Genomic DNA, 25,965 nt, shown 5'->3' on the forward strand with positions numbered 1-25,965 from the left:
ACAGAAACGTGTGAATTCCAGTCCCTCTCCAGCTAGATCAGGCACTTCTCCAGACTGTCATTAGCTTCCCAAGTTCCCTCAACACAACCATTAGACATTAAGCAAAACTTCCACTGCACCCTCAAAGACTAAATATTTAGGGTTTGTGATACCAAAAAAGCCTTTCTTAAAGGTCACTTCTCAAGCGCTTGAGAATCGGGCAATGTTAAAATCAAAGTTGTATCACTGTGAGCAAAAGAGAAGGATTAGACCAGTGGTTTTAATTGTGGCATGTTTAGTGTCTTCTCCACTATATGGGCAGGACAAGGTGCAACAATCTTGGAAGTTTGGCAGCATTACAGTTTTCCTGCTTTTTATTTTTTAGGGCAGAGACTGAACAGCCAAACCAATGCAAGTGGGGCAGAGGGAAAAGCTAGGTCTTGGCTACTTTGTAGCTGCCCATCGGTGCTGCACAACTGTGTCTTTATCCCTAGCACTGTACAAGTGCTTGGTGTTTGGCATGGGTTCAACGTTAAGCTCTTGCACTGCCACCGTATCTGCTTCTGTGGTGAGAGACTTGCAAATTGACTGAAAGTAAATAGAGAATAAGCTGTCCCAAAACTAAAGCACAATGTCAGTTTTTAAAGGAAGGTACTAAAACAGAACAGTGGAACAGTTCTTTGATGCAATATATAAAATTAATGTGATACGTCTAAACATTAGAAAAGCTTCCCTGTGTAATTAATATAATTCCCTAGTAAAATCACATGCAGCCTCAGTGACCTGCTGTTGCACTCACAGGGGGATGCAGCTGGAGTATACTTGGGGTGCGTGGAATCTTTGCAGAAGCTGTCTTTCAGATTTTTACTGTAAATGTATGAACCTCTATGAATAATTTCCTTAGTTGGCACTTTTCTTGCAGAAACAGCAAAAAGCATATTCTGATGTAACACTTCTATTACTATGTCTGAATTAGGCAGAGCTGTACACTCTGCCACGTTTTCAGTCTTGAAACCCTTCTGTAGGGGTTATATTTTCCACTAGATGCCATCATGAAGCTGAAAACCACAGAGGAAACTTCATCCTGAACAGTCAAGTCCTGTTAACTGCATTGTGGCTACATCATTATCTGCCCTCTCTACCGCCTCCAAATAGGAGGTCATCATCCTGTCAGGCAGGATTTGTCTCTTCACACCTTTCCCAGCTTATCTGTGGCTGTGGTGCACAAGCGCATGGTGAACCAAGACTCGGCGTTGCTGAAAGAGGAAGGGTTGTCCTGCTGCTCACCTTCCCTGCTCCTCCACTGCATCTTCCCTCTGCCTTTCTTGGCTGTGTCTGGAAGCTGTTGGATCCCTGACACAACCCAGTAACTCAGCAAAGCCAGGAGAGTTTTCTACAGAGTTGGCTAAACAAGGCAGCTAACAGACTGGGCTGAGTGCCAGAGCTTGCTTAGGGAGGTGGATGGGATTGCTGGGAGCAGGGTGAAGGGTGGAAGGAGGCAGGTTTCTTCTGACAGCAGCTGAGTCTGTCTTGAAGCTTTTGGTCTTCCCCACCGCTCCTTCTCTTTCTAAGTTTTGAATCACATCCCTACATTTTGTTGTCTAAGAAAGCCTCAGGATATCCAGTGAGAGCTATTTCTGTGGTGCAAGCTGCTGCTTCAGTGTTGGTTTTGGTCTTGTTTGATTTTAATCAATCGTCTGGATTCCTGGGAGATACTGTGCAGAGCCCCTGTGGGGAATAGGCTTTGCCTTCACCCTTAGCAGCTGCACTAATGGCTCGTGCTTGTCAGTTGTCTCATCCTCCTTGTTCGAGTTGTCAGAGACAGTAGCCTCTGAGAAACACCAAAACCCACGCATCCATGTGGAAAACGCCAGACCACGTGCAGACCAGTTCAGGAAAGGAGATGATGGGTTTGTTAGGGTATGTTGTGTTTCTGAAAATTAACACATTTCCTGCTTAGCCCAGGAAATGGGCACGTTGGTGTAGTTGCCCTGATAAATTTTCCCTTTGGAGACAAGCCTGTGCATGTTACTATTTTTTTTGTGTTCCACTTTTTCTATAAAGTGCATGCTTTAATTAAGAAAATTGAGAAACACAAAAAAGTTCTCATATTGATTTCAGTGTAACTGTAATTTCATCTTGCCATGTATATGGTGTTAATTTTTAACTTCCTAAATATAGAGGTATGTGTGTTAAGTGCCAAACTGGCAAACCTGTATTGTCACAAGATCTTTAATTTGAATCCATCCAGTTCCCTGACCATTTTTTTGCTGGCTTTCTGAAGGAAACAAAGCTTATGCAACTCTTCCATCTGTCTGTGAGCTTTCTCTAAATAAATTTGAACCTATCGGCCTATTACAGGCAAATCTGACAGAGGGAAACCACCGCTGTATCAAGATCTTAAAATTGTATGAATGCTGGTGACTGATAAGGGAGTAGTTCCCCCCAGTAAAGAAAAAGCTGTGGTTTGAACTCAGCTGTTTTATTTTGCTAGCTTGCCCAAGGAAGGGGGGGGTGCAGTGCGGGAAGGCAGGCATCAGAGAATGTGGTAAGAGCTGCAGTTATAAGAAGGAGGAAATGGGTTTATGGCTGAAAGAAAAATCAGTAGGAAAGCAGACTTCATGGAGCAATGTTGAATTTAAATGAACATGAATATCAGGAAGCCAATGAATTGGAACATTTTCTTTCTATTCCTCATGCACGTTGTTTGTCAATTAGCTGGAGATTTCTTAGAGCCAAAGCAAATGCAAGTTTAGGTGGGAAATAAGTCTTGCCTTTCTCTCTTGAAGGTTTTCAAACCATACCAGGCATCCCAGCATGACATGTGCCGATTCCACTCCGAGGACTACATAGACTTTCTGCAGAGAGTAAGTCCCAACAACATGCAAGGATTCACCAAGAGCCTCAATGCCTTCAACGTGGGTGATGACTGGTGAGTGCTCTGTGTTTCCTGTGAACCCACAGTCAGAAGGGGTGCTCCTGCATTGCTGGTGTCCAGAGAGCTCTTTTAGAGTGTCCCATTTCTTATTGTTTTTAACCAGAACAAGATGCATGTCCCTCCTGTGTTTATCAGATTACTGGAACCTCCTTGATTCCTGTCCCTTCTCTTTAGATGCTGCAGTCTTCCTTTTTAGATCTGTGTTTAGGCTGTAAGCTTGTTAGGTTAGAGACTGTATCTCCACTTGTTCTTGCAGTGCTGCAGTTCTCCTTGAACATGCTAAGTATCTTAATTGCCTGTCATTTTAGCGTGCATGTTAAATTCAATACAGTGTTGAGAGCCTGATTTTCCAGTAGAACCAAGGAGATACTCATGCTTCTGTACAAAACTACATGAGATCTTGTTGAGAATATTCAATTCCAGTCTTTAATGCTTGTGAGAGATGAAACTTGAAAGAAATGGGTGGAAGGGCTCTGTAGGTGACTGAGGAAATAGTAATATGCCTTCTCTGGTTGAGGATTACAAGGGCTATCAAGAGAGTAAATTGTTCTTATGTATTCTGTGGAGGAGAAAGCTGTAAGTACTAGGAGGGGAGGAGTTATGTTAGCTAGAGAACAGTGTAATCCATAGAAGATATTAGTATAGCCTGGTTTTTAAAATACAGGCTGAGAATCAGAAGACTGTTCTGTAACCTTGCTGTTCTGATGATCAGAAACCATCGTCTTCTCAGAAATAAAAGGGGAAATAAAACCCCATGGTCTTTTAAGCTGTGCAAGCTGGTGCCACAGGGGCTCCATGTCCTGTGTTTCTGTACTCTCCCAGTGCCTGGGCTGGCTCTGCGTGGTGGGATGGATCAGACCTTAGCACTGTCTTAAGAGCAGCATTCATCTCCGGTTGCAGTACAGCATGCATGTGTGTGGAAGCCCTGTGGCTGGGATCTTCCAGATACAGCCAGGGAGGAGGTAGTGCAGGAGCAGACCAGTCCTCTCTTCTCCTGATGCAGTGTCTCACATCATGTCCTGGCTCTGGGCACATGTCAGCAAGGCAGATGCTGGCAGACACTGTGAGCAGGGGAGCCTTTTCAGGGCAAGCTTGGAAGCTTTGGCAATCTTTATCAAATTCACTGAGTTTCCCATTGTGTTTGCAGCCAAATTGCTCGCCTGCTGGTACTTGCTGTGTTACAAGCAGGGTCAGAATGATCCCAAATTAACTCTTTCACAGAGAATGAGTTTTGATCTTGCTCAGGTAATGTCCCTGGGCAGTTTTATTCCTGGCTTTGTTCTGGAGAAACAGGGAGGAATGAGATTATGTTCTGTGTTTGAATCGTGGTTTCTTTTTCAGTCCAGTGTTTCCAGGCCTCTTTGAATTCTGCTCTCGCTATACTGGGGCCTCCCTGCAGGGAGCAACACAGCTGAACAACAAGGTAACTGAGCTGATGCACTTATCTTTTGAAACACAGGCATAAGCCAACTGTTTTTCAATTTAAGGAGAACCTCATGGATTTGTTTTGTAAAACAGCATAACAAGCACTGCTGTGTTGGGGCATAAATACCTAGTGCTGTAGGACTGTTAAGCTTGAGACCATTCCTGTCCTGTCGGAGGCAACCATTTAGTAGATGTTTAATCCAGAAGGAGTCAGAGGATACTAATGCTGCACATACTAAAATCACAAACTGCTCTTAGTGCTTTAGAACAAACCTGGGGTCTTCAGTGAAACTGGCTGCTGGGAGACCTCAAGAGTGCTGCTCGGTCTGTGCTATGGAAATGCACTGAATAAGACCATGCAGAAGGTCTGAAGAGAAGGGTCCCTTGGGAGAGTATATATATATAAAAAAAAAAAAGTACAAAGATTTGAGTCTTAAGAGACCTGAGAAGGGTCTAATGGGTGTAAAGAACAAGTGCAGGAGCAAAGTGTATATGCCAGGTGCTCTGCCTGCTGCTGGCTGGAGGGGAGGCAGTGGTGGTGGGAGATAATCTTTTCTGATCTAATGGAGAATATAAAGCACAGGACTAATCCAGTATGGGCATAATGTAACCAAAACTGTTGTCTGGGCTAACAACCAAGATGGAGCTTTGGAAAGGCCTCCGTAGGAGAAGGAAAGGCTAGAAGGGTGTTTGTGGGCCACAGCACTGGCCAGGTTGAAGTGGGTGCAGCGAGGAAGTGGGTGCAAGGTTGTTGTTACTATGTTGTCACCTTTAACTTATCTTTACTTTCTTAGATCTGTGATATTGCAATAAACTGGGCAGGGGGCCTGCATCATGCCAAAAAGTTTGAGGTAATGAGGCAAATCTGTGCATTCCTCTGTCTTTTTGAGGCCCAGGCTCTGTGTTGATCTCATTCTAATCTGGTTGGTTTTCTCTGTCTTACAGGCTTCTGGGTTTTGTTACGTTAACGACATAGTTATTGGCATCCTGGAGCTGCTCAAGTAAGGGTGTGGAGCAAATGCAGTACTGTCCTGACTGGCATGTGATTTCCCTCTGCTGCTTCTGTTCTCTCTGTCTGTTTCCCCTGCTTTGTTTGCCATTTTAGAGTCTGGGAAAGCCAACAACTAGATTTTTGTCCTGGCCTCCTCTTCAGGCACAAGAAGGGGGACTTGAGAATTGCATTATCTGATTCCAGTTTGTTGCATGCAGCTTAAGGGATACAGAAGAGTTCTTCAACTCCATTTCTCATCCATCTGTGAAATATTAATTTCAGGGTCTTCTGAGACTCGGTGTTTTTGCCACAGTGAGCCTTTTGTAAGTAAATACAAACTATGGCTCACTGGAAACAGTTAAATGACTCGAATCTTTCCTGATTTGCTTGAGTGGCTTAAGAACAGAATTTGAACAACACATGGATGATCAAAGGACACTTTTCTTTGAGTAGAAGAGAGACATAATTTTTTTCTTTTTAGAAAATGAAAAATAAATTCAGATTGGAAGGAAGAGTTACAGAAATACCTTCCATTTTTTGGATTGTTCTTGGGGTTGGGCATTTTTTTTTTGTATTCTCACATGCCTGCCTTGTCACTGAATCTGAGACAAGATGTTATGAAATTATAAAAAGGTTTGTGGCTGACTGCACAACAGTTTCATGACTGGTGGCAAGCTTATGCACTCTCAAAGTCAGATTTACAGGATTTACTGGGGTTTCTTGTACTTCCTTTCCCTCTGCCAGTCTTCCCTGCTCTGTGTGTGGAACCTCAGGTCTTCACTGTGTATCTCTGCACATGCATTTTGGAGTCTCGCATGAGTCCCATATGCCAGAGGCTTCAAATACAGCCCAGTTACCCATCATGAGAGATTTTAATATGTCCCTATTCTTTTATTTCCTGTTTTCAGAAACCGTTTCTGCAGCAGGTGGCTGCATACTTGAGATTTCTTCTTACCATGGGAGTACTGTGGTGCCTCTAACTCTTAGACAATCACTTTCTCCATTTACCAGTGTGCAAGGGCTGCATGTACACATCCCCTTTTTTTCCTTGCAGTCATTTGTCTGCAGGATTAATAATCTGGACTGTTTTAAAATAGTTTGTCTCTCTTCAGAGACTGAGGCAAAGTACTGGTCTACTAATCAGCATGGGTCAGTATCTTCAACCAGTTTGATCAGGTTGCTGCAGACACGCTTAAAGCCATGGTTCCAAGTCCGATGGCACAAACCACGTCCTCCTCTTCTCTGTTTCGATGCTGTTTTGCTTTTCAGGTCCCTCCCTAGTCCCCTAGGGTTTCAGCATGGATGCCAGATCCCCTGTTCTTTGGAGATTTAGCAGATGCAGTATTTTCCTATGAAAAGCTGGAGAAGTTCTCTCCAGCCATCCAGACAGCTCTAGGGCCTGGCAGACAGGGGTAGCTTAGGGCCATGTCTCCAGTGCTCAACAGCACATGAACTTTGATCGTTACCCCAGTGAATTTACTTGTGATGATATCCCCTTCTTTACCCTCTGTCTCTGTGACCCAGCAGGCTTCTCCAGTAAATTTAGTCCAGGCTGGTGGTTTTGGTGCTAGCCAGCTGGGACAGTGCTGCCAGTACTCTGGCACATGAAGGAAGTAAGTTTTCCTACCTCTTCCTTGGCTAGCTTACCTTTCATTTCCTGATATGATTAAAAATAGTTGGAGCTCTTAAAGATTAATGGCATGTTTGTAGAGGAAACAAACCCCCCAATTTTCTAACACCCTGGGTGGTTAAAATAGGTTACCTTCATCATGTGCTTTCAAAGACATTTCTGGCCCTATCTGAAAACTTTATTCTAGTATCTATTTCAAGCACATCAGAAGAAAATGTTTTAGTGGTGGAGTGTGTTTGACTGTATATGAATGCCTCATATCTAAACTATTTGATATGCCTCAGATGGGACAGGCAAGTTCTTTTGGCAAGTGGACTTGCAGGTAGGTGTCAGTGGTGGTTTTCAGAGCACCAGGTGATACTGAGGCATGTGGGGGATAGTGAGGTTGGGTATGGTGCAGACACTAATGCTGGTTTTCCTCATGTATTCAACAGGTATCATCCACGTGTTCTGTACATTGATATTGATATCCATCACGGAGATGGTGTGCAGGAGGCTTTCTACTTGACGGACCGTGTCATGACAGTGTCCTTTCACAAATATGGGAACTATTTCTTTCCTGGTACAGGTATGTATTTTCCCTTGTAGTGTGAACCTGGCCTTGCTTCAGAATCCTTTGAAAGCTCTGCTGGCGTGTAAAAGTGTGAAATCATGAAATCAAAGCTTCAGGGAGAAATGGTGAAGAAAGGGCTTGGAAAATCAACTAGAGGGTAACAGAAGTGTAGTTATTTGTAAGAAAAAGGGATCCTAGCTAGGTTAAGAGATCTCAACCCAGACCAGATTTGGCCTTTCCACACCTCTGAAGTCTCAGAGCTATTGTGATTCTCCTGTCTTTCCCTGGCCAGGTGACATGTATGAAGTTGGTGCAGAGAGTGGTCGTTACTACTGTCTCAACGTGCCTCTACGAGATGGCATTGATGACCAAAGTAGGTGTTGCATGGCATTTCCCCTTGCCCAGGCATTTGCTAGTCCTTCTGCTCCAGAGTCATGACAAATCTGCCTTTCTCTCCAAAGGTTATAAACACCTCTTCCAGCCAGTCATTAACCAGGTGGTAGATTACTATCAGCCCACCTGCATAGTACTGCAGGTAAGAAAGCAAGCCTCTGCGTATGTCCATCCCTTTCAGAGGCTGTAGGTTGGAGGGGGCTGCTATCAACATGTTACCTTCTGTTCCTGGGGAATCGGGGTTGGTGTGTCCTAGCTGAGCTGCTGTCTGTACCCTCTGGTGAATGAGGATGGCCAAGGGTGGGGGGACATTGATACATGTCTGGAAAGCAGTGCCTCAGTGTCAGAAATTCAGCCGTTCTTTTTCTCTTCCCCAGTGTGGTGCTGATTCTCTCGGTTGTGACCGTTTGGGTTGTTTTAACCTCAGTATAAGAGGACATGGGTAAGTACAGTGGGGCTGGGGCAGAGCAGTTTGTTGAAAGACCATCCTTTAGTCTGAAGGGCTCTAATGTCTCCTCTGCTGTGAGGCTTGAGCTTTGGCCTTCAGCAGCACCAGCAACTTTTTGAGTTTTTTAACGCTTGTGTGACAGGAAGGGATCTCAGAATGAGCTTTGTACAAGGCACTGCAGAGCAGGTGGTTCACATCATAGCATGTTGTTCTGGCTCCCTTGGTGGAAGCCCTGAACTCCAGTGTATCCAGCCATGGTGGTGCTTGAGCGCACAGCAGCGTTTATGACACGTGAATGTGTGCTGCAGTTGACAGCTTTGGCATTTTTTTGTTTGGGGTTTCTAGAGAGTGTGTGGAGTATGTTAAGAGCTTCAACATCCCCTTGCTGGTACTGGGAGGAGGTGGTTACACAGTCCGCAACGTGGCACGATGCTGGTGAGTCTCTTCTCTGCTTGTTGAACGTCACTGGCTCAGCAGTTGCCTGTGGGCTTTGTCCCTGCATGCACTGTGTAATTTTCTCTGGACTGAGCTCATCTTGTTCCATGTTTTCAGGACTTACGAAACATCATTGCTTGTAGATGAAGCAATTAGCGAAGAGCTCCCATACAGCGGTAAGTTGGAATTCCATTTTTTCCTCATTAGCTGAGCTAAAGTATTTGTTACATCAACTGAAGGATTAACACTTCTATTTCTGATCTTAGAGATGGCCTTAGTCCTCTCCTGCCACCCACTTGTAGACTTTGCTGGGCAGACACACTCTTACTGTGTCATGTATCATTTCATTTGGATCATTTTCTATTCAGTGACGTGAACGTTAGTTTTGCTTGCCCTGTTTTTTCATGTAATTCCCCGTGGTTGCAGAGAGGTACATCACTCTTTTTTAGGGTCTGGTCACTCCTAGCATGGTGAGAGAGCAAGCTCTGCTCTGCAGAGCAATCTAGGCTGGCTCCCTCGTCTCTCTGCTGTAACTCTCTGGCTCATTCCATTACAGAGTACTTTGAATACTTTGCTCCAGACTTCACCCTTCATCCTGACGTCAGTACAAGGATTGAAAATCAGAACTCCAGGCAGGTGAGTGCTTGCAGCCTTATCACAGTATCACCGATGTACTTCCAAAACCCTGTGGTTGATGCTCTCTCCTGTGAAACGAAGTAGAGTGCAGGCAAGGAATTCTTGTGGGGCAGAAAACTGGCAAAAGAAAGCAGAACCTTTCCTCTGGGGTGTCAGTCTCATAGCATTTGAGAACCTTGCTGCATTGTCTTACTGGTTTCTGTGTGTTTGAGTTTCAGTGATGGAATGAACTCTCCTACCTCCTCTGCTCTGATAAATAGCTTTTTGCACAAACTTGTTTCTCATAGCCACCACATAGATGATGCAGGCAGGTAGCAGTGCTAACAGTTGTAACTCTATGTAGACTGCCAGATCTCACTGTGGCAATCCCTCTGTTTTTTCCATGTAGTACTTGGATCAGATCAGGCAGACGATATTTGAGAATCTGAAAATGCTGAACCATGCTCCCAGTGTGCAGATCCATGATGTCCCTTCTGACTTGCTCAGCTACGATCGCACTGATGAGCCTGATCCAGAGGAAAGAGGCTCTGAGGAAAACTACAGCAGGTACCAGATCTTGTTCTGGAGAAACGGGCTTCAGTTTCTGTCCCTGCCAGGATGGGCAGATCATATACTAGAGACCATCTGTTTCCTAGAACAGATACCAAGTCACTTCTGAGTCTCTGGTTTTATCCAGGGAGTGCCTCTCTAGAAATGTGTGTCTCCTCACATAATAGTTCATGGGGTGTTTGAGTGCAGGGCATCTTCTGACTAGCGGTGTGACCTAGGCATTCTTCTCTGGCCATGAGGGTGCCAGGGCTCTTCTCACTGATTGTGATTGTCTTTCCTCCAGGCCAGAAGCTGCCAACGAGTTTTATGATGGTGACCACGATAACGACAAAGAGAGTGACGTTGAGATCTGAGGGCTCTGGTGTGGGGCTCTGGACTGTGGGGGGTCCCACATTGGACATGGGTGCTTGGAGCAGGTAACTGGGCCATGCAGGAGCCACTTAGCCCTCCCTTCGTATCTGATTGCATGTGGTGGCAGCAGAAACAACACCACTGCAGGCTTCTACTACTTGGAGAGGCAGAGAGCAGTAAAATGTGTTCCTTGCTTTCCACCACATGTCATGGTTCCAGCTGGGTTCCAACTCTGGGAAATGGAAATTGAAGTAGCGCTCAAATCTGTGCTGTGCACTGGCTGGCAGCTGTGCAGCTGCCTTCAAAGGCTGACCTGTGCTGGTTCGTTCACCTGTAACTCCTGTGCAGGCTTCTGCCAGCAAGGTGGGAGCTGGAGCAGTTGTGCCTACAATCTCTGCCTCTCTTCAGCAGCAACACCTGATACATCCTGCTCTCCCTGGCCCTCCACTCAGGTACCCAGTCAACTGCCCTCTGAAGCCTGCACTGAGAGTTGCTTCCTGACGTCTCTTCTAACCATCTGATGCTCCACAGCTCAAGAAAAACTACTCGAGAAGACAAGGCCAGTTGTGGGATAGCAGTCAGGAATGTCCCTGGAGCAGGGAGCATCTTGATGGAGCAGGATGGAAGAATGTATGCAAAGCATAGTCTTGTTCTTTCCCCCCACTACTCAGTTTTGCGTTCACAAAAGAGTACTGCAAACACTTTGCCAAGTTGGACCTAACTTCCCTGTTTTCTTTATTCTTCAAGAGGCTAAAATCACTGTGGAACAGAGGTTTGGCTGCCAAGGTCAGTAAATAGTGTGTCTTGCACCTCTAATATAGCTTCCAGCTGTGTTTTCCAAGTTCACACATGGTCCTTCTATGTGTTAGCAAGAGATTGGGACTGCTTGCTCGGAGTGGAAACCATTCCCTCTTGACTGTGCCTAGGAGACATCGCTCTGCTCGTGGTTGAGGGAAGCTGCTTCCTCCCAAGTCCTGTCATCTTGCCCTCACACAGCAGATTTCTCTCAGCTATCTCTCAAATCCCAGACTTTGCTGCTCCTCCTCCAGTTATCACCTGGTACCTGTCATGGTTTGGAGTGTGCCATTTGGGGAGGCGGGAGGGGTTTAGCCTCTGACTGTCTGTACTGTTCTGTTTGTTTACTGATGTCTTTAAACATTAAATGAAGAGGCAGTATTTTTCTTACCTGACCTGTTCTGTTGTTCGTCTGTTTAATACTCACACCTTTTTGGCTCCTGTACTCCCAAGGACTGAGAACATGCTTATCATCCCTGGCAGGGTAGCATCCTCTGCTGTCTGAATGGAGGGCATTCAGCTCCTCAGAGTATATGCTGGTGAGTTTTCAACATCAGTGCACAATGAGGAGAGTACCCTGAATTCCCTCACAACAGGGCAGGTGGGCTGGTGGACACTCTTGCTTCTGCCTGTGAGTCCAGTAAAAGCTTTGCAGGAAGCTGCAGAGCTGATTCAAAAACCTTAACCTGCATTTGTTTTAAATACCCTGGTTTCTTTGAGTTGCAGTTTCTCTAAGAGCCTGCTCTTTGCAGTCCCACTTTCCTAAAGGCCTTGTTGGTGACTGGTTTTTAGTTCATGTAACTCCAGTGTGAAGCAGACAGTAAGTCAATGTTACACCTGCTAGGTGCCCAGAGAAATAAGTTACGGTAGAATTAGACTAGGTGTGGAGAGTGGTGATCAAAGGTATAGCACAGCTCCTATATGAGGAATAACTCCATGGATGAGGATCCATCAGCTGGGGAGAGAACTGAGCTGGGAAAGAAAGAAGCCGTAAGGTTTATAGAATCAGGAGTGTTGAACACAGTTTCTCCAACTGTTACATATTAAAGGAGCATCAAATGAAACTACCAAGGGGTCAACTCAAAAGGAAGAGGTCGCTTTGCACACATCTAGTTGAGCCATACAAGCTTTTTAATGTGGCCATGAACGTGGCTTCCAAAAGGGATTGGAATGGGGGACGGAATTTCAGGTTTGTTAATACAAAGACACTCCTGGGTGCAAATTGTGAGTAGCTGGGTGCATGCTCTGGAGAAACATTGCTGTGTACTTACTCTGTGCTTGTACCATTCCTACATTTATTATTTGGCCACAGCAGAGTGGACACTGGGCTAGGTGGACCTTACTCTGACCCCTCTTTGGTCAGCTGTATTTGTTTCTAGTACTCTGTAGCCCATAAAATGTTCTTTACAAAGTAGAAGACAGAAAATGCTGTTCCATTGACTAGCTGGACTTTTGAAAAAAAGTGTTTGTGCCCCAGTAGAAAGGAGATGTGTTTTATTCTGGCTTACCGTCTCACCTGGTGTCAGACAGCTGGCTTGTTGCCTCTGCTTCTGTCATCACCCTCTGCAGCAAAACCGATTACAGGAGGAATCCAGGCTCCCACCTTGGGTAGCAGGAAGTGTTGGCTTTTGAAAAATAAAATAATTCCCTCTTTAAATTCTTTCTTACGTATGAAGGTGGGAATGCCCTTGCCTTGCAAACCTCACAGCACTGTCCAGGCTTTCTCTTTTCAGAGCACTGCTCGGTCCTGCATTTTGAAATAAGGCTGGAAATTGGGATTATCATCTTACCTGGGTTTCTAAGGGTGGATTTGTTTTCCTTGATTTGGGAAAATGGCTAAGAAAACAGGTTCAGTCTGTAGAGATACTTTTTTTTTTCCCCACTGTTGTATTTTCCCACTGGAGCAGAGCTGTTAAAAATAAGAAACCGCACTACACTTGCTATCTGATATTGCAGGGCTACTGGAGCTGCATTAGACCAGCATTTATCCCTGGCCTTGCCGGGTCATGGACACAGTGCCAGGGTGAGCCCAGGGCGAGCCCTGCACCCACCTCCGTGTCCCAGGTAAGGTGGCAAACCCGCACCTCCTGCCTGCTGGGTGGCAAGATGGAGCCAGCGCCGGACAACTGCTAGGGTGTTCCCTAAAACACAGGATAGGCTGGCAGCAACTGAAATTGAGTGAATTTAATTATCTGTAGGAAGTGTTTGAGAACATACCCTTGCACATCACAGAAGCATCGGCGGTTTCTACAGCACTGGGCTGTGCTGAGTCACAGTGGTGGATGGGCAGCAGGGCTCAGGAGAGGGCAAAAACGATCTTGGGTGCTAGACCATGTTTTTTCCTCTCACAGTTTTTCTTTTGTTGCTCTCTTGTACCCTAGCCCAGCCTGGGGACCCAAGAGAGGTGCTGGGGATGTGTGCCCCTCCCCTGGGGGTAGGCTGGGAAGCCAGGCCTCATTAATACTCATATCTGGTGTGACAGCCTTTCTGCTAAAAAAACCATAAATAATTCCCATTCTATGTTTTCATTCTTACCCTTTAATTTTGCATTTTCAGGACACTCTAGAAATACCAAGTTTAGCCGTCGTTTTGGCTTAATGGACCAGCCCAGTATCCTAAAGCCCCTTCCACATCAAAAGCTGGAGTAGGAGGTGTTTGCACTCCTGTTACAGCACCCAGCTGATGGATGGGGTGAAAATGTGCCCCTGTGAGGTCATAAAAATCCAAAATGACGCTGGGAGTGTGTGTAGTACATGAAGTTGTGCTTGTGCATTTTAATAATCAAGCCATGCTGTTTATTTTCAGGTTTCAATGGATGGATGCCCAGGGGTGGGATCCAAAGCCTTTCAGGAGCTGCTGCTGTGGAAAGCAGAAAGGCAAAGCCTGGCTTGGTAGGGACCAAGCAGGCTCCTGACTACAAGTCTGTGGTTTGCGCTTCTCAGGCTTTCTTCCCTGTTTATCCTCACTGACACTAGTATGGTGCAAACAAAAAACTGGGGTTTTCTTTCAGCACTACACAGTGCATCTCTAGCACCCTGTTTGATCTTCATGGACAGATCGCTGGGATGCCTTCATACATATTTGCCAGCTCCCTAACAGTTGAGACAAACCTAATAAACCACAAAACATCTCTGAGGCCTGTTTCAACCACTGACTTTTGGGGTTGGGAGCAGACTCTACTTCACCATTGTGCTTCCAGCTGTAGCTTGCTCACCAGACCTCTTCTGAGGTCACCCTGCAGCATTTTTCCTTCTCTCAGCTCATGGGAGGAAGGTATCAAGTCACCAAGTGATGGTATGGGTCACCTGTTAATGCTGCCTTCTGCTTGTTTTTCATGACAAGGGAAGTTGGCGTCATCTTGTGAGTAGAAAGATGGGGACTTGAGATAGACCTGATCATTTGGTATGTGCTTCAGGGTGGTACATTGTTTGGGCAACTGAGCATGAGCTGAACACTGGCGTGTTCTTGTTTCTGCTTCAGATAGAGAGGCTGAATGAAGATCTTGAAGACACCAAGAGAGAAATGGCTTCAGACTCTTCTTCCCTGCCTGCAGCTTTGCTTCCAGGCACTGCAGGGAGCATCCAGCCACCACCACCCATCCACTACCAGAGACTGTTTCTGGAGACTTCCCACCAGTTCCTCTGTTCTTAAGTTGTTCTGGCATACCACCACCTCCATCTCCATGAGGAATGGGTATTCCTCCTCCTGCTCTTGGCTTCAGACTCAGGGGAGCCTATGCGCTTCTGCTGCTTCCATGGGGATCATCTCCAAAGAAGATTCTCAGCCAGCTGTACAATGGTGAAGGCCACACTGGACTAAGGTAGGACCTACATTTTTAAAGACCACCTTCCACCTTGTTCTTTCACCCCAGAAAATTTGTCTTTTCCCTTGCATCTCATCTCACATTACCCTGCCTGAGGAGTTTCATGGCCCTGCTTTCTGTACTTTATAGAAAAGCCAGTTTTCTGTGGAAGGGAGGTGATTTCTTCTTTGCCTCTGCATGCAGAGAGGGCAGGGCAGAACACACAGGGCCCTGAAATCCTCCAGAAACAGTGCAGGAGTCCAGCTTGCAGCATGCTGGCACATGTTTTCCTCTGTCACCTTTAACAGCTCTGATAGATTGGATGGTCTTCATCACTGACCTAAGGTGTCTCTCCTATGTAAGCTGGCAGTCCTTAGTAAGATCTCCTGAAGACCTGGAGGCCCTTCTGGATGGTGAGGGGAGGGAGGGATCTCCTGGCTAAGCCACAGCTGCATGATGCCTGCATCTCGGTGTGACTCAGGAGCAGCCTGAGAGGCAGAGCCAGGTCAGCTGTAGGCAGCGTTTGTGGTCGTAGCAAGATACTGCATGGTGTGGTGTGACACTCGCTGTTCTACCGTCTCCGCCTTACATCCTCTTGAGTATGGATACTGTGCTTTGCGCTTGCTTTCTGTACCATCCCTCTCATTTCTGCTTGATTACCTGTCCCAACAGTTGTGTTAAGGGTAGGCTGCCTGGCGAAGATGCCTGCTGGGCATCACGTACACCCAGTTACTGCTTTTCTCGCTGGTATTCCTTCCTCCCACTTGCTCTTTCATTACCAGGTAGATGGTGGGGCTCTTGTCCCTCGTCTCTGAGTGCTCTCTGTAACATCTCTCTCACTCTTAAACACTTAAGGAAATATTTCCTCACCTTTTCAGTCGAGGTGGGAGAGCAGCAGGACCCAGGTGCTGTGTGTGTGCATCTCCTGAGGAAAGGGAGTGCTTCTGCCCCCACAGTCTCTGCCCTTTGCTCTGCCCGAAGCTCCAGGCCCTGCCCTTTGGAGAGGATTTGCCCTTGCCCTGAGGGCAGGGTTTGGGACTGTGTTATGTGCCAGCCCTTAGGGCAAGCCCTGCGCCTGTGCAACACAGAGGATGCATGAATAGGAGGGCTTGAAAGGCAATGTACACAGGCATCCCCAACCTTATATGCCTTAAAAAAGTGAAAAGGGAGAAATGTCTCATAGCTTTGAGTTTTTCTTCTTGGTCAGGGGAAGAAAACTGCATGGTTGTCAGAAGGAATCCATTGTTCCCCAAAGTGTGTGGCTCTTGCCTGGTGTTTTGCCCCAGGGCCACCCCAACTCTTCTGGCTGCCGAAGGGCACGGCCCAGGACCTGCCTCGGTGGTGGCATCAGCTGCTGGGACAGCAAGATTTCCCTTGAAGGCCATTTTATGCTGCTTTTTTATCAGCAGCTCCTTGCTCTGCTGCTGGTACTGTAAGCATCTGCATTGTGTGCCCCTTCTTTTGATTTTGAAGTTGAAGGCTGTTTTTCTGAGCGTCCTGATTTATTTTTTAACTAAGTTTCATAGTTCAAGCTGCCTGTAGGACTTAGAGCCAGGCAGTCAGAATTAACCTGTGTGAAGGAAAACATACAAGTGTTTCCTGGAGGTCGGTGTTGCTGTGCTCTAACCTGCAGGTGTGTAGGATAGGAAAGGTGGCACTCAGTGTTTCTGCAGCAGAGTAGGGAGATGCTTGTCCCGATAGTGGTGATATTTATATTTTAGACAGGTTATAACCCTCCATCTCTCAGCTATTCGGGTCGCGGTGCAGACCTGCTTTTGGACACCAGGTGGCACATGGATCTCTTGGTTTTGAATGGAGGCTTTGTGTCCCTGCTGCAGCCTGTGTTTACAGCCCTGTTTCAGAGACTGTCAAGAGTGAACTTCAGCCCCGGGTGTGGATTTTGGGGGGAGCAGAGCCCGTGGCTGTGCTCTCAGATGGGTCTGGGTGTGCCAGTGCAATGCAGAGCCCGTCAGAGCCAGGTTTCTGGCACAACTGTCGCCAGCAGCTGAGGAGCAAAGTTTGCTCCCTGCTGCACATCCATGCCTATCCTGTGTGAGCTTCCATGCTGGCCCAGCAACTCCCCTGGCACCAAGAGTGTGGCCAGCTTGCTACCCAGAGCTGTGGCCAGGGTGGCACTGACCTTTCTCTGCACTGACTCCGGCAGCAGAACAGCCCTCTCACGCAGAGACCCCCTCCTTGGGAGCAATTCTCTTTCTTTCTGGTTTTATGTGACTCTACATGCTGCAGTCCTGCAGAGCTGAGCTGTGCCTGGGGCAATGCTTGCCCTGGTATTGTTGGTAAGACAGTGCAGCCTGGGTGCTTCAGCCTCAGGTATGCTGCTCCATGTAACTTGTTCAAGAGTGTGCATTCATTTTCTGTATTGGGTTGTTCTCCATGTTGAACAGCCTGCAGGTAAAGTTCCTTCTGTATTTACCTGTTTTATTTCCTGGTAGGTGTAATCCAGAGAGGCAGGAGGTGGTAATATTGAGAGACCGTAGAATGGTGTGGATTGGAGAGACCTTCAAAGATCTCCCACTCAAAACACCCAGTCATGGACAGGGACACTTTGCACTAGACCAGGCTACTCAAAGCCCTGTCCAAACTGGCCCTGAGCCCTTCCAGGGATGGGGCATCCACAGCTTCTCTGGGCAGCTTGTTCCAGTGTCCCACAACCCTCATCATAACACATTTCTTCTTTGTGTTCAATCTAAAACCACCCTCTTTCAGTTTAAAACCCTTGCCTCCTGTCCTGTCATGACAGGCCCTGGTAAAAAGTCTCTCTCCATCTCTCTTATAAGCTCTCTTTATATACTGAAAGGTTGCACTAAGGTCTTCTCAGAGCCTTCTCTTCTTCAGGCTGAACACCTCCAACTCCCTCAGCCTCTTTTCACAGAGGAGCTGTTCCAGCCCTTTGGATATTTCCGTGGCCTCCCCTGGACCCACTCTAACAGGTCTGTGTCCATCTAGTGCCGAGGATGCCAGAGCTGGACGCAGTGCTCCAGGGACGAGTCTCATGAGAGTGGAGCAGAGGGGGAGAATCCCCTCCCTCGACCTGCTGGCCATGCTGCTGGTGATGCAGCCCAAGACACACTTGGCTTTCGGAGCTGTGAGTGCACGTTGCTGGCTCATGTTCCATTTGTCACTTACCAGTATACCCAACTCCTCCACAGGGCTGCTCTAGTCCATTCATCCCCCAGTCTATTGATACTGGGGATTGTACTGACCCAGGAGCAGGACCTTGCACTTACTCTTGTTGAACTCATGAGGTTTGCACAGCCCGCTCCTCCAGCCTGTGCAGGCCCCTCTGGATGGCATCGTTTCCCTCAAGCGAGTCAGCTGCAGCACTCAGCAAGCCTGTAGATGAGACCAATCTGCAGGTGCGCTCAATCCCACTGTCTTATGTTTCTGATGTAGATATTAAATAGTATAGATCTCAGTATGGACTCCTGAAGGACACCACACATTACTGATTTCCATATGGACATTGAGCTATTTAATGTGACTCTTTGGGTGCAGCCATCCAGCCAATTCCTTATCCATCTAATAAGATCCAGAGCTTTGCTGGAAATGTATGACTCCTTAGCTCCAGAAGGCCAGATCCAGAAGCTGTTTAGCTCCTAACACATGGAAACATAAGATACCATTAACAGACAGAGGGACTTCATACGCCCAGCTGGGGGTCAGGGCCATGAACACGTTGTGTGGACCCAAATCAAAGTTTTGCTTGAGAATGAAACTTTAAGGTTTTCTGAAAATGTTGCCCAGCACTGTGGACTAGCTTGAAAAATGTCTGTTGCTGGTTTTCTGGGCCCTCCAGGTGCTCACAAATGCATTTAAAGCATCCCCTCATGCTCCTCACTTGTCCTCAGATTTCCAGGATGCTGGGAGGTATTGTTTCCTCTTGTTCACAGATGTTTTGCTGCAGGGAGCCTCGGCACAAGTGTCTCCTCTAGGAGATACATCCTTCCTTCCTTTTCCAGCCCAGTGTCCCCATCTCCATCACCTCTCTCTGGTGAGGCAGAGTCAACTGTAGCCTCCGTCTTCCTCGAGCATTCATGCCTGTTGTGTCAATGTTGGCTGAGAAGTGGCAGTGAACAGGGACAGAAACTTCTCTCTTCCTCTGTTGCTCAGGAATATTCTCAGATAAAATGGAGGCATCTGTCCACAGACCTGAGAGCTGTTAAATCCTGATTCAGAAGTGTCTGCTGAGGAGAACAAGGTTGGAGAGCTCACCAGGTATCCTTCCAGAGTCACAGTACGGTTCAGATTCAAAGGGTCCTCTGGAGGTCTTGACTCCATCAGTCCTGCTCTGCGTAAGGCCAACCTGAAAGTTAGAGATTGCTCAGGGTCTTTTGCAGTCAAGTTTGAGTCTTTTCAAGGACAGAAATTGCCCAGCTCTAGATGTAACTGCACTCCCTTCTCTGGTGTTTAACCACCCTTGTGAAAATAGTGTCCTTATATCAAGTCAGAATTTCCCTTGCTGGAGCTGGTGGCTGTTATCTCTTAACCTTCTCCCTGCTTTTGCTTCCTTGTTTCTCCTAGAGTGGTGTTGAGGAACACACACTAACAGCATCAGTGTACTTTGATGGGGCTCTGAGAGCAGTGCTGGTGGGAAACTGAACGTTCATTTCCTTTTTAAAGGAGGCAGAACCTGTTTGAGGAGCTTTCTCCCTAGATCTTCTAAGTGTTTCATCTCTGAAGAATATGTGAGGTACCTGCTACCTGTATCATGCCCTAGGAGAGGGGTTTGAGCCTGTTCCTCGGAGTTTCTAGAAACTGAAGTTGCTTCTCATCACATGTGCAATCTGTAAGTGCAGGTATGGTGTTGGCTGGTCTAGGAGGTGTTTGTGCCTTCCTAGCATTTCCCACCGTGTGTAGCAGAGCCTAGAGAGAAGAACGACTGCAACAAGCTCACATACTTTCTGTAGCAGAGCTGTGTGTTTTAGCAGTTGATGTTTTCATCTCCAACAGGTGATTGTGTTGCCTATATGTCTTGGACTGACCTTTCATTACACTTTAGGGCAAACAGTGCTTTTCCTGCCATTGCAGTGCCATTCTCAGGGCACCTGGCCTGGTTCAGCTGCAGCAGGTGTCCTGGTGTGGATGTTTTGCCAGGTGAAGGTGGTGTTTCTAACATAGGATGTCTAGAAAAGTAAGTAGGAGTGAGACTGGGCTGTGACCCTGGGCTGCCTCCTTGGGAGTGAGGAGCTGCTGCTGTCCCCATTGGTGCTGGCACTGCTGGTGCCTTTGCCTGGCCACAGTCAGCTGCCAGCGCTTGCTTCTCAGGGTGCTATGGGTGACGGGTGCACCCAGCTCTGGTGTGCAGCTTCTGCTGGTCCCAGGTTCCTGCTACCGTGAGAAGCACAAGGGATGTTACCAGTGGGCTGCGTGCAAGTGTGTGCGTGCTTACTGGGAGATACTGGGAGCTGGACTGTGCCTATAGTGCCCGCTATGCTCATCCATCACGTTTGCACTGGGACATCAGCGCTGGGCAGTGATTTTATTTGCAGTTTGAGCTTCAAGAGGCCCCTGAGTGAACCCCAGGTTAGGGCTAGGGGTGCTCTAGGTGTTTTTTGGCCTCATGTGTGTGTTGGAGTTTTCTGGCTTTGAAAACTGGGGGGTTTCTCTGTGTTCCCCTTGCTGTGTGTTGGCGTTTCCAGTTCCCTTGCAGTGTTGTTTCCATCCGCCAGATGTGCGCAGTTGAGCCATGTTGGCTCCGTTCCTGGGGATGAGGTCAGAGGCTCGGGATTGGGAGAAGGGATCAGCTGATTTCCTGACGAGGGTTGACGCAGCCCTGCATCCTCCCCTGCATCCCCCCCTCCCCGTCCCCCCGCTCCCCCCCCCCCCCCCTCCCCTTGACCTGCTTTTGCAGACAAAGAGGGGAAGTGCCGCCTGCGTGCGCATCCTGCTCAGCACCACTGCCAGCCCCAGCTCCCCCCTCGCGCTCTGCCCCCCCTCCCTCCATCCCTGGTCTGAACCTGGAAAAAACAGCTCAGCTCCCATTTCAAGGAGCTTTTGTCCTGTCAGACAGCCTTCTTTGGGAGATTTGTCTTTCTTTTTTTCTCTGTGACAAGACCATAATTGGGAGGGGGTTTCCATCTGCTGCTGGGGGGAATGGAGGGGTTGCAGGGAGAAATCACCTGCCCTGGCACATAAAGGCAGCACTTGCCCCCTGACTGGCATAACTGGCCTTTTGGGTGCTTAGTTATTAGGCAGTTTGAGGGCAGGAGCAGGGATTAGCAGTGTTCTGTGCCATTAAATGAAATGGGGATCTCTGGAGCACCATACAAGCCCCCTCTCTACATCCCTCTGTTGTGGGGCTCCCCACATCTCTCCAGTGCACCCCATTCCTGCTCTCAGCCCATTGCTTTTGTGCTGGTGTAGTGCTTCTCTGTTCCTGTTCCTACCCCCCAAACCCCCATCCATCCCTGCTGACAGTGCAGGCTCAGGTGGCTGCCCAGCAGCGCCAGTGCACCCCAGGCCTCACCGAGCCCATCTCCGTTGCTCCTGCCCCATGGCACTGACTTACGAGGCTGGTGTCCACCCTGATGTCTCACTTGTGCTTTCCCAGCACTCCCAAACTGAGTCACCCAGGGTGTGCTGGGGATACATCCGTGTTCATAGCCCCAAAGCTGTGTTATGCAATTTTCAGTCCTTATTGCTACAGGATGAAGTGTTGGGGCACATCATCTTTTGATGCCCCTTTTATGCAGCAACACTGCAAAAACACCCACTCATCAGTGCACCATGATGCTGATCCCCCTGTCCTGCTGGCCAGCTCTGACCTGCCAAGCTCCTACTATGCCAGAGCCAGCCTGACTTGTCTCCTGCCATGCGGGGGGACATGCCTATAGTTTTTGCAGCTGCAGAACTGCCAGTAATAAAAGCATCCCAGGTGTCGCGTGCTCTGTCTGTACCCAGGTGTGCTGCTGTAGCAGGAGCATCACCACAGAGCTTTGACTCTGGGTCAGCCTCACCCTGATCGCATGAAAAGGACTGCTTTCTCCCAGAAAAGTCCCTGAAAGGAATTTCTGTAGGTAGCTGTGCAGCTGCTGGGTTTTCCTGTGTGCAGCTTTGGGGCATGTAAGTGCTAGTACCCCAAAACCAGCACTTGTCAGGCTCTGTCCTTACAGGCTGGGTGTGTACAATTACAGTGCTGAAATGTGTGTTGGGCACCCTGCTCCTGGCTGAATTTAATCCTTCGGTGTTAGGTTTTTACCTGTGGTCACTTGTATAAGTGCTTTCTCTCTGTCTGTCTTTTCCTTTCATTTTTTTAAAACTCCTTGCTTTTCTTCCTCATCCTCCTCCGCATTTAAATCACCACAAAGGACTTGGGATCCTGGATCTATTTGTGTTTTTTATCTCACACCTGAGTGATGCCTTTTGGGTCTTTTTTAACTGATCTTGGGAAAACTTTCTGCAAGATTTGCTTGAGAATTTAAGCCTCAGATTCAGATGGATTTGGCCCTATGCTGACATACTCCTGGCTTGGAAGTTGCATGCTCAGGGAGTAGCTTGCAAGGTATCCTTGTGCTGGTTTTGCATGTACCCTTTCATCCCTAAACCTTTCCTAGGGACAAAATCCAGTCACCCCATTTCAGGTGGGTGTTGGTTCTCCCCTTATGTCCATCCTCAGCCCTGTCTCCCATCCCTGGGCCTTGGCATTCCCATGAGAGGTAATGCCAAGCTTCGCGCACTCACCCTGGTGTGGAACTTAATACAGATGAAATCTGTTGGCTTTTCTCAAACCTGGAAAAATATGTGAATGTGCAGAGCAGTGGCATTAGTTGCTGGGAGTTGTATGTGTGAAACACACTGTTTTTAATACAAAATACTATCCTTTTCCTAAGGATTGTAAGTATAACAAAGTGAAGAAAAGCAGAACAGAAAAGGGGTGGTGGGAAGAGGTGACAAGGTTGCTGAAGTTTTTTAAGCCAATATTTTGGCTATAATGACAATTTAAATGACTCAGTAAGGACTGTTTGGAGTCTTTTTCTGCCTGGAGCCTTTGGGGCTAGAGAGCTGCTCCCCCCCGCCATCCCTGAGCAGCTCACACAGCAGCAGAGGGTGCTCATGCACTGCTGTGCAAATCCTTCTTCTCCCTCAGCCATCTTAGGCAAAGTGTTTTCCTTTTCCACAGTCTCCATTTTATGTTTCTGACGCAGAAAATAAAAAAGTCAACAAAGAGGGGGAGGATGGGGGGGAGCAGGATGTGCTGAGGTAAAGCTTGGAAGTGGCTTTTTCTGTGTCAGGGCAGGATGTGGGGCTGGGGGGGGCAGCAAGCCTTGAATTTTACCCAGGGGGATGCAGAGCAAGGGGCTCTTAGGGGAGATGCCAGATTGGGGGGGGGGGGGGGGGGGGGAGTGGGGTGGTGTCCAGAGAGAGATGGCATTCCAGATTAAATGCTGCTTGGAGTCCCCCCCACCTACCCCTGCCAGCTTCCAAGGCTAGTTCGTGGCTTCTCTCCTTCTGTCCCTCACTGTCACAGGATGCTCTGGCAGCAATATTGCTTTTTTTTAACACACATCTCCATAGGATTCTGAGCAGACCCCACAGACTGCCTGGAAGGGGGATGGAGCAAAGCTGCTCTTGTCCAGGCTCCCTAGATGAGAGGGACTTTCCTGTTTTCATTGTTCAGGACACTGAGATCTATTCTTACTCTTTTTTTCCTTCCTGCCTTTGCACTTTGGGGTTGGGTTGTTGCCCCAGGTTCATTACCAACAAATACTGGCAGCGGCACCTTTCCCAGCTGTGTGGAGAGTCCCAGGAGAGCTGCCAGCATGTGATATTGAGTAACTGTTGTCAGCATCTCTATTTGTAGTAACCATTTTTGTGTTATTCATCACTGCATCCTTCATGTGGTGCAGTGGAGCGCTTAGGGGTGAGCAGGCATTTCTCAATCCAGGATATGAAGCAAGTTGGCAGTCAAATTTGCAGGAGGTTTGTCCAACAGCAGACTTCACCAAACCAAACAAAGATGCTGCAGGGTCAGAGATACTCTCACACATCTGTAGTCCACTCCTGGTCACTGCCTCTTTGCAGGCTCTTGCTCTGCAGTGAGCATAGCACATCTCTGCCTTCCATGAGAGGTGGTTGGCAGGAGATAGCTTTGTGAACCGTCTGTAGGGCTCCTGGGTTTGTCTGTGGGTTATTTTCAGACTAAGGAGTGCAGTTTAAGGGTTTTCTTTTGTGGCATCTGTCATTCCAGTACCTGAGAACCAAACTGCTAGGTCCTCACCCTTACAGGTATGTGCACGGAGACAGTATCTGGTGTAAATGCATCCATTAACTTCAAACCAGCTGAAGATGCCAGCTTCAGAACCTGCTGGAGGTGCGGATTAAATACTTTGCAATTTGGTCCAAGTCAATCGGCAAACTTGAACATAAATCCCTGGGAAAGCTGACTTGTTTAAAATCTGTTTAGATGAGTCTGCACAAGCAACTCGCCCGTCAGTGACAGTGTAGTGGGGGATATCCCTGCAGTCCTGCTCAGTCACTCCTTGTTACAGAGATCTGTTCTTTCCACACAGGTGAGTCCTGGTTGCTCTTGTGCTAATCAAGTCCTAGACCCAGTTTATTCTCAAATTCTTACATCCTCTTTTGTCGCTTTCCTAGAATTGTGGTTTTGCAGCTTACTGGCACTTGTGGTTTGCTTTTACCCAACTGCTCCCTGCTTTTTTTCTTTTCTTCCCACAGCCATGCACAAGGATGCTTCTCAGAAAGATAATAAACGTCATAAGAGCCACTGTGGTTTCTAGGGATAGTTAGATGAGTATCTTTTCCTTTAAATATCCTAAGCTAAAGCGCCCTTTGTTTGTGATCTTGTGCGTGCCTGCATATACAAAAATAGGTCAGTGATTCTGTGCCGGCAGCAGCCGTGCTGTCTGCTCGCTGGCCCAGGGCGCCAGTGCGTCTGCAGGAGGCATGGAGGAGCAACACAGCCATAGGTCAGCTCTGAGGGAGGGATGCTTATCCTCCCCTGCCTTGTTACTGGGCAGCATGCTGCTTCAGGGACTGGTGAGCAGGGTGGGAGACAGTGCTGGGGGTGCTACAGGCTCCTGCAGCCTCCTTGCCCAAGGTGTCACAGGGGGAGCACCCGGGAGAGATGGTCAGGGTTGGGTTTCTGTGCTGCTTCCCCCCCACCCCCCTCATGGTTGGGGTACAGCAGGAAGGGTTGTCTTGGCTCTTGCAGTCGCCCTGGGAGAGGCACAGACCCCCCTGCTTGTTCCAGCCAGCAGTGAAGCAATGAATTTTTAGACGTCTAATCAGTGGGATGCCTCAGTCATCCCTAGCATGGTGTGGGGCTGGCAGAGGTAGCTGGAGTCACAGAACAGGGTGCAAACCCTTTCTGTGATCCTCTGTGAGTCCCAGGAGTGTTGGTGAGACTGTTCATACTCCCAGAGAAGGGGGTGTCTATGACAGCCTGGCTCCAGTGTGTGCAGGGGAGGGGGCCATTAACAAAGGGTAAAAAAGTCTAGGGATTCTGATGTTGGACATCTTTCAGTCACTCTTCCAGCACCAAACCTGCATCTGAAGCTTCTGATCTCCAATGCTTCTCCTCATGCTGCTCCATAAATCCTTTGGTGTTCAGTGTCTTGCATTGAGCTTTGATGTGCAGGTGGATACTGTGTGTATTGTCAGGCCTGAAATCTCTGCATTAATTTAAGGCAATAGATGTCTTTAGCGAGGTTATTTCACTCTTTGTGGGCGACTTGCCTGTGTCCGTATCTGTCAACACCAGGGAGAGCAGCGCTCTGATCTTTCCATACCCCTTTGTAATGACATTTGTTGCATGGAGCAGCCAGAGCTTTGGTCCTTATTAGGAGGGCAGTGCTGGTCAGCTATTGCGTGAAGACAAGCTGGTGGTTACCCAAGGGATAGCTCCTTCAATAGCTCACAGCTTACCTGGATTTGCTGTACTCAGAAAAGAAAGACCAGGAGGGTGAGAGAAGAAAACCTCCAAAGAAAAAAGGGGAAGGAGCTGCATTTGTGGAGGTTGGACAGTCCTCTGTCAGTAGGACTAAGTCAGAAACCACTACT

At 47.8% G+C, this 25,965-nt stretch overlaps 1 protein-coding gene across 2 annotated transcripts in view; it reads left to right on the forward strand.

Moving 5' to 3' along the window:
• The window catches only part of HDAC3 (histone deacetylase 3), a 53,543-nt gene that overhangs the window by 2,355 nt on the left and 25,223 nt on the right, over positions 1–25,965 (forward strand). The window contains exons 3-16 of one of the 2 annotated variants that reach the window (XR_005829456.1): positions 2,769–2,911; positions 4,259–4,340; positions 5,137–5,193; positions 5,288–5,343; positions 7,398–7,531; positions 7,809–7,889; positions 7,978–8,051; positions 8,287–8,351; positions 8,703–8,792; positions 8,910–8,968; positions 9,349–9,428; positions 9,817–9,974; positions 10,261–11,114; positions 14,604–14,943. Coding sequence is in view for 1 of the 2 variants with exons in the window: in XM_040604784.1 (XP_040460718.1) it covers positions 2,769–2,911; positions 4,259–4,340; positions 5,137–5,193; positions 5,288–5,343; positions 7,398–7,531; positions 7,809–7,889; positions 7,978–8,051; positions 8,287–8,351; positions 8,703–8,792; positions 8,910–8,968; positions 9,349–9,428; positions 9,817–9,974; positions 10,261–10,330 (1,149 nt within the window). In the remaining variant the exon portion in view is untranslated. Of the gene's footprint in view, positions 1–2,768; positions 2,912–4,258; positions 4,341–5,136; positions 5,194–5,287; positions 5,344–7,397; positions 7,532–7,808; positions 7,890–7,977; positions 8,052–8,286; positions 8,352–8,702; positions 8,793–8,909; positions 8,969–9,348; positions 9,429–9,816; positions 9,975–10,260; positions 11,519–14,603; positions 14,944–25,965 lie in introns of those variants that run through there. The other variant, XM_040604784.1, reaches the window with a different exon arrangement.

The sequence above is a fragment of the Falco naumanni genome, chromosome 8 (assembly GCF_017639655.2).
Source record: "Falco naumanni isolate bFalNau1 chromosome 8, bFalNau1.pat, whole genome shotgun sequence".
Taxonomy (NCBI): Eukaryota; Metazoa; Chordata; class Aves; order Falconiformes; family Falconidae; genus Falco; species Falco naumanni.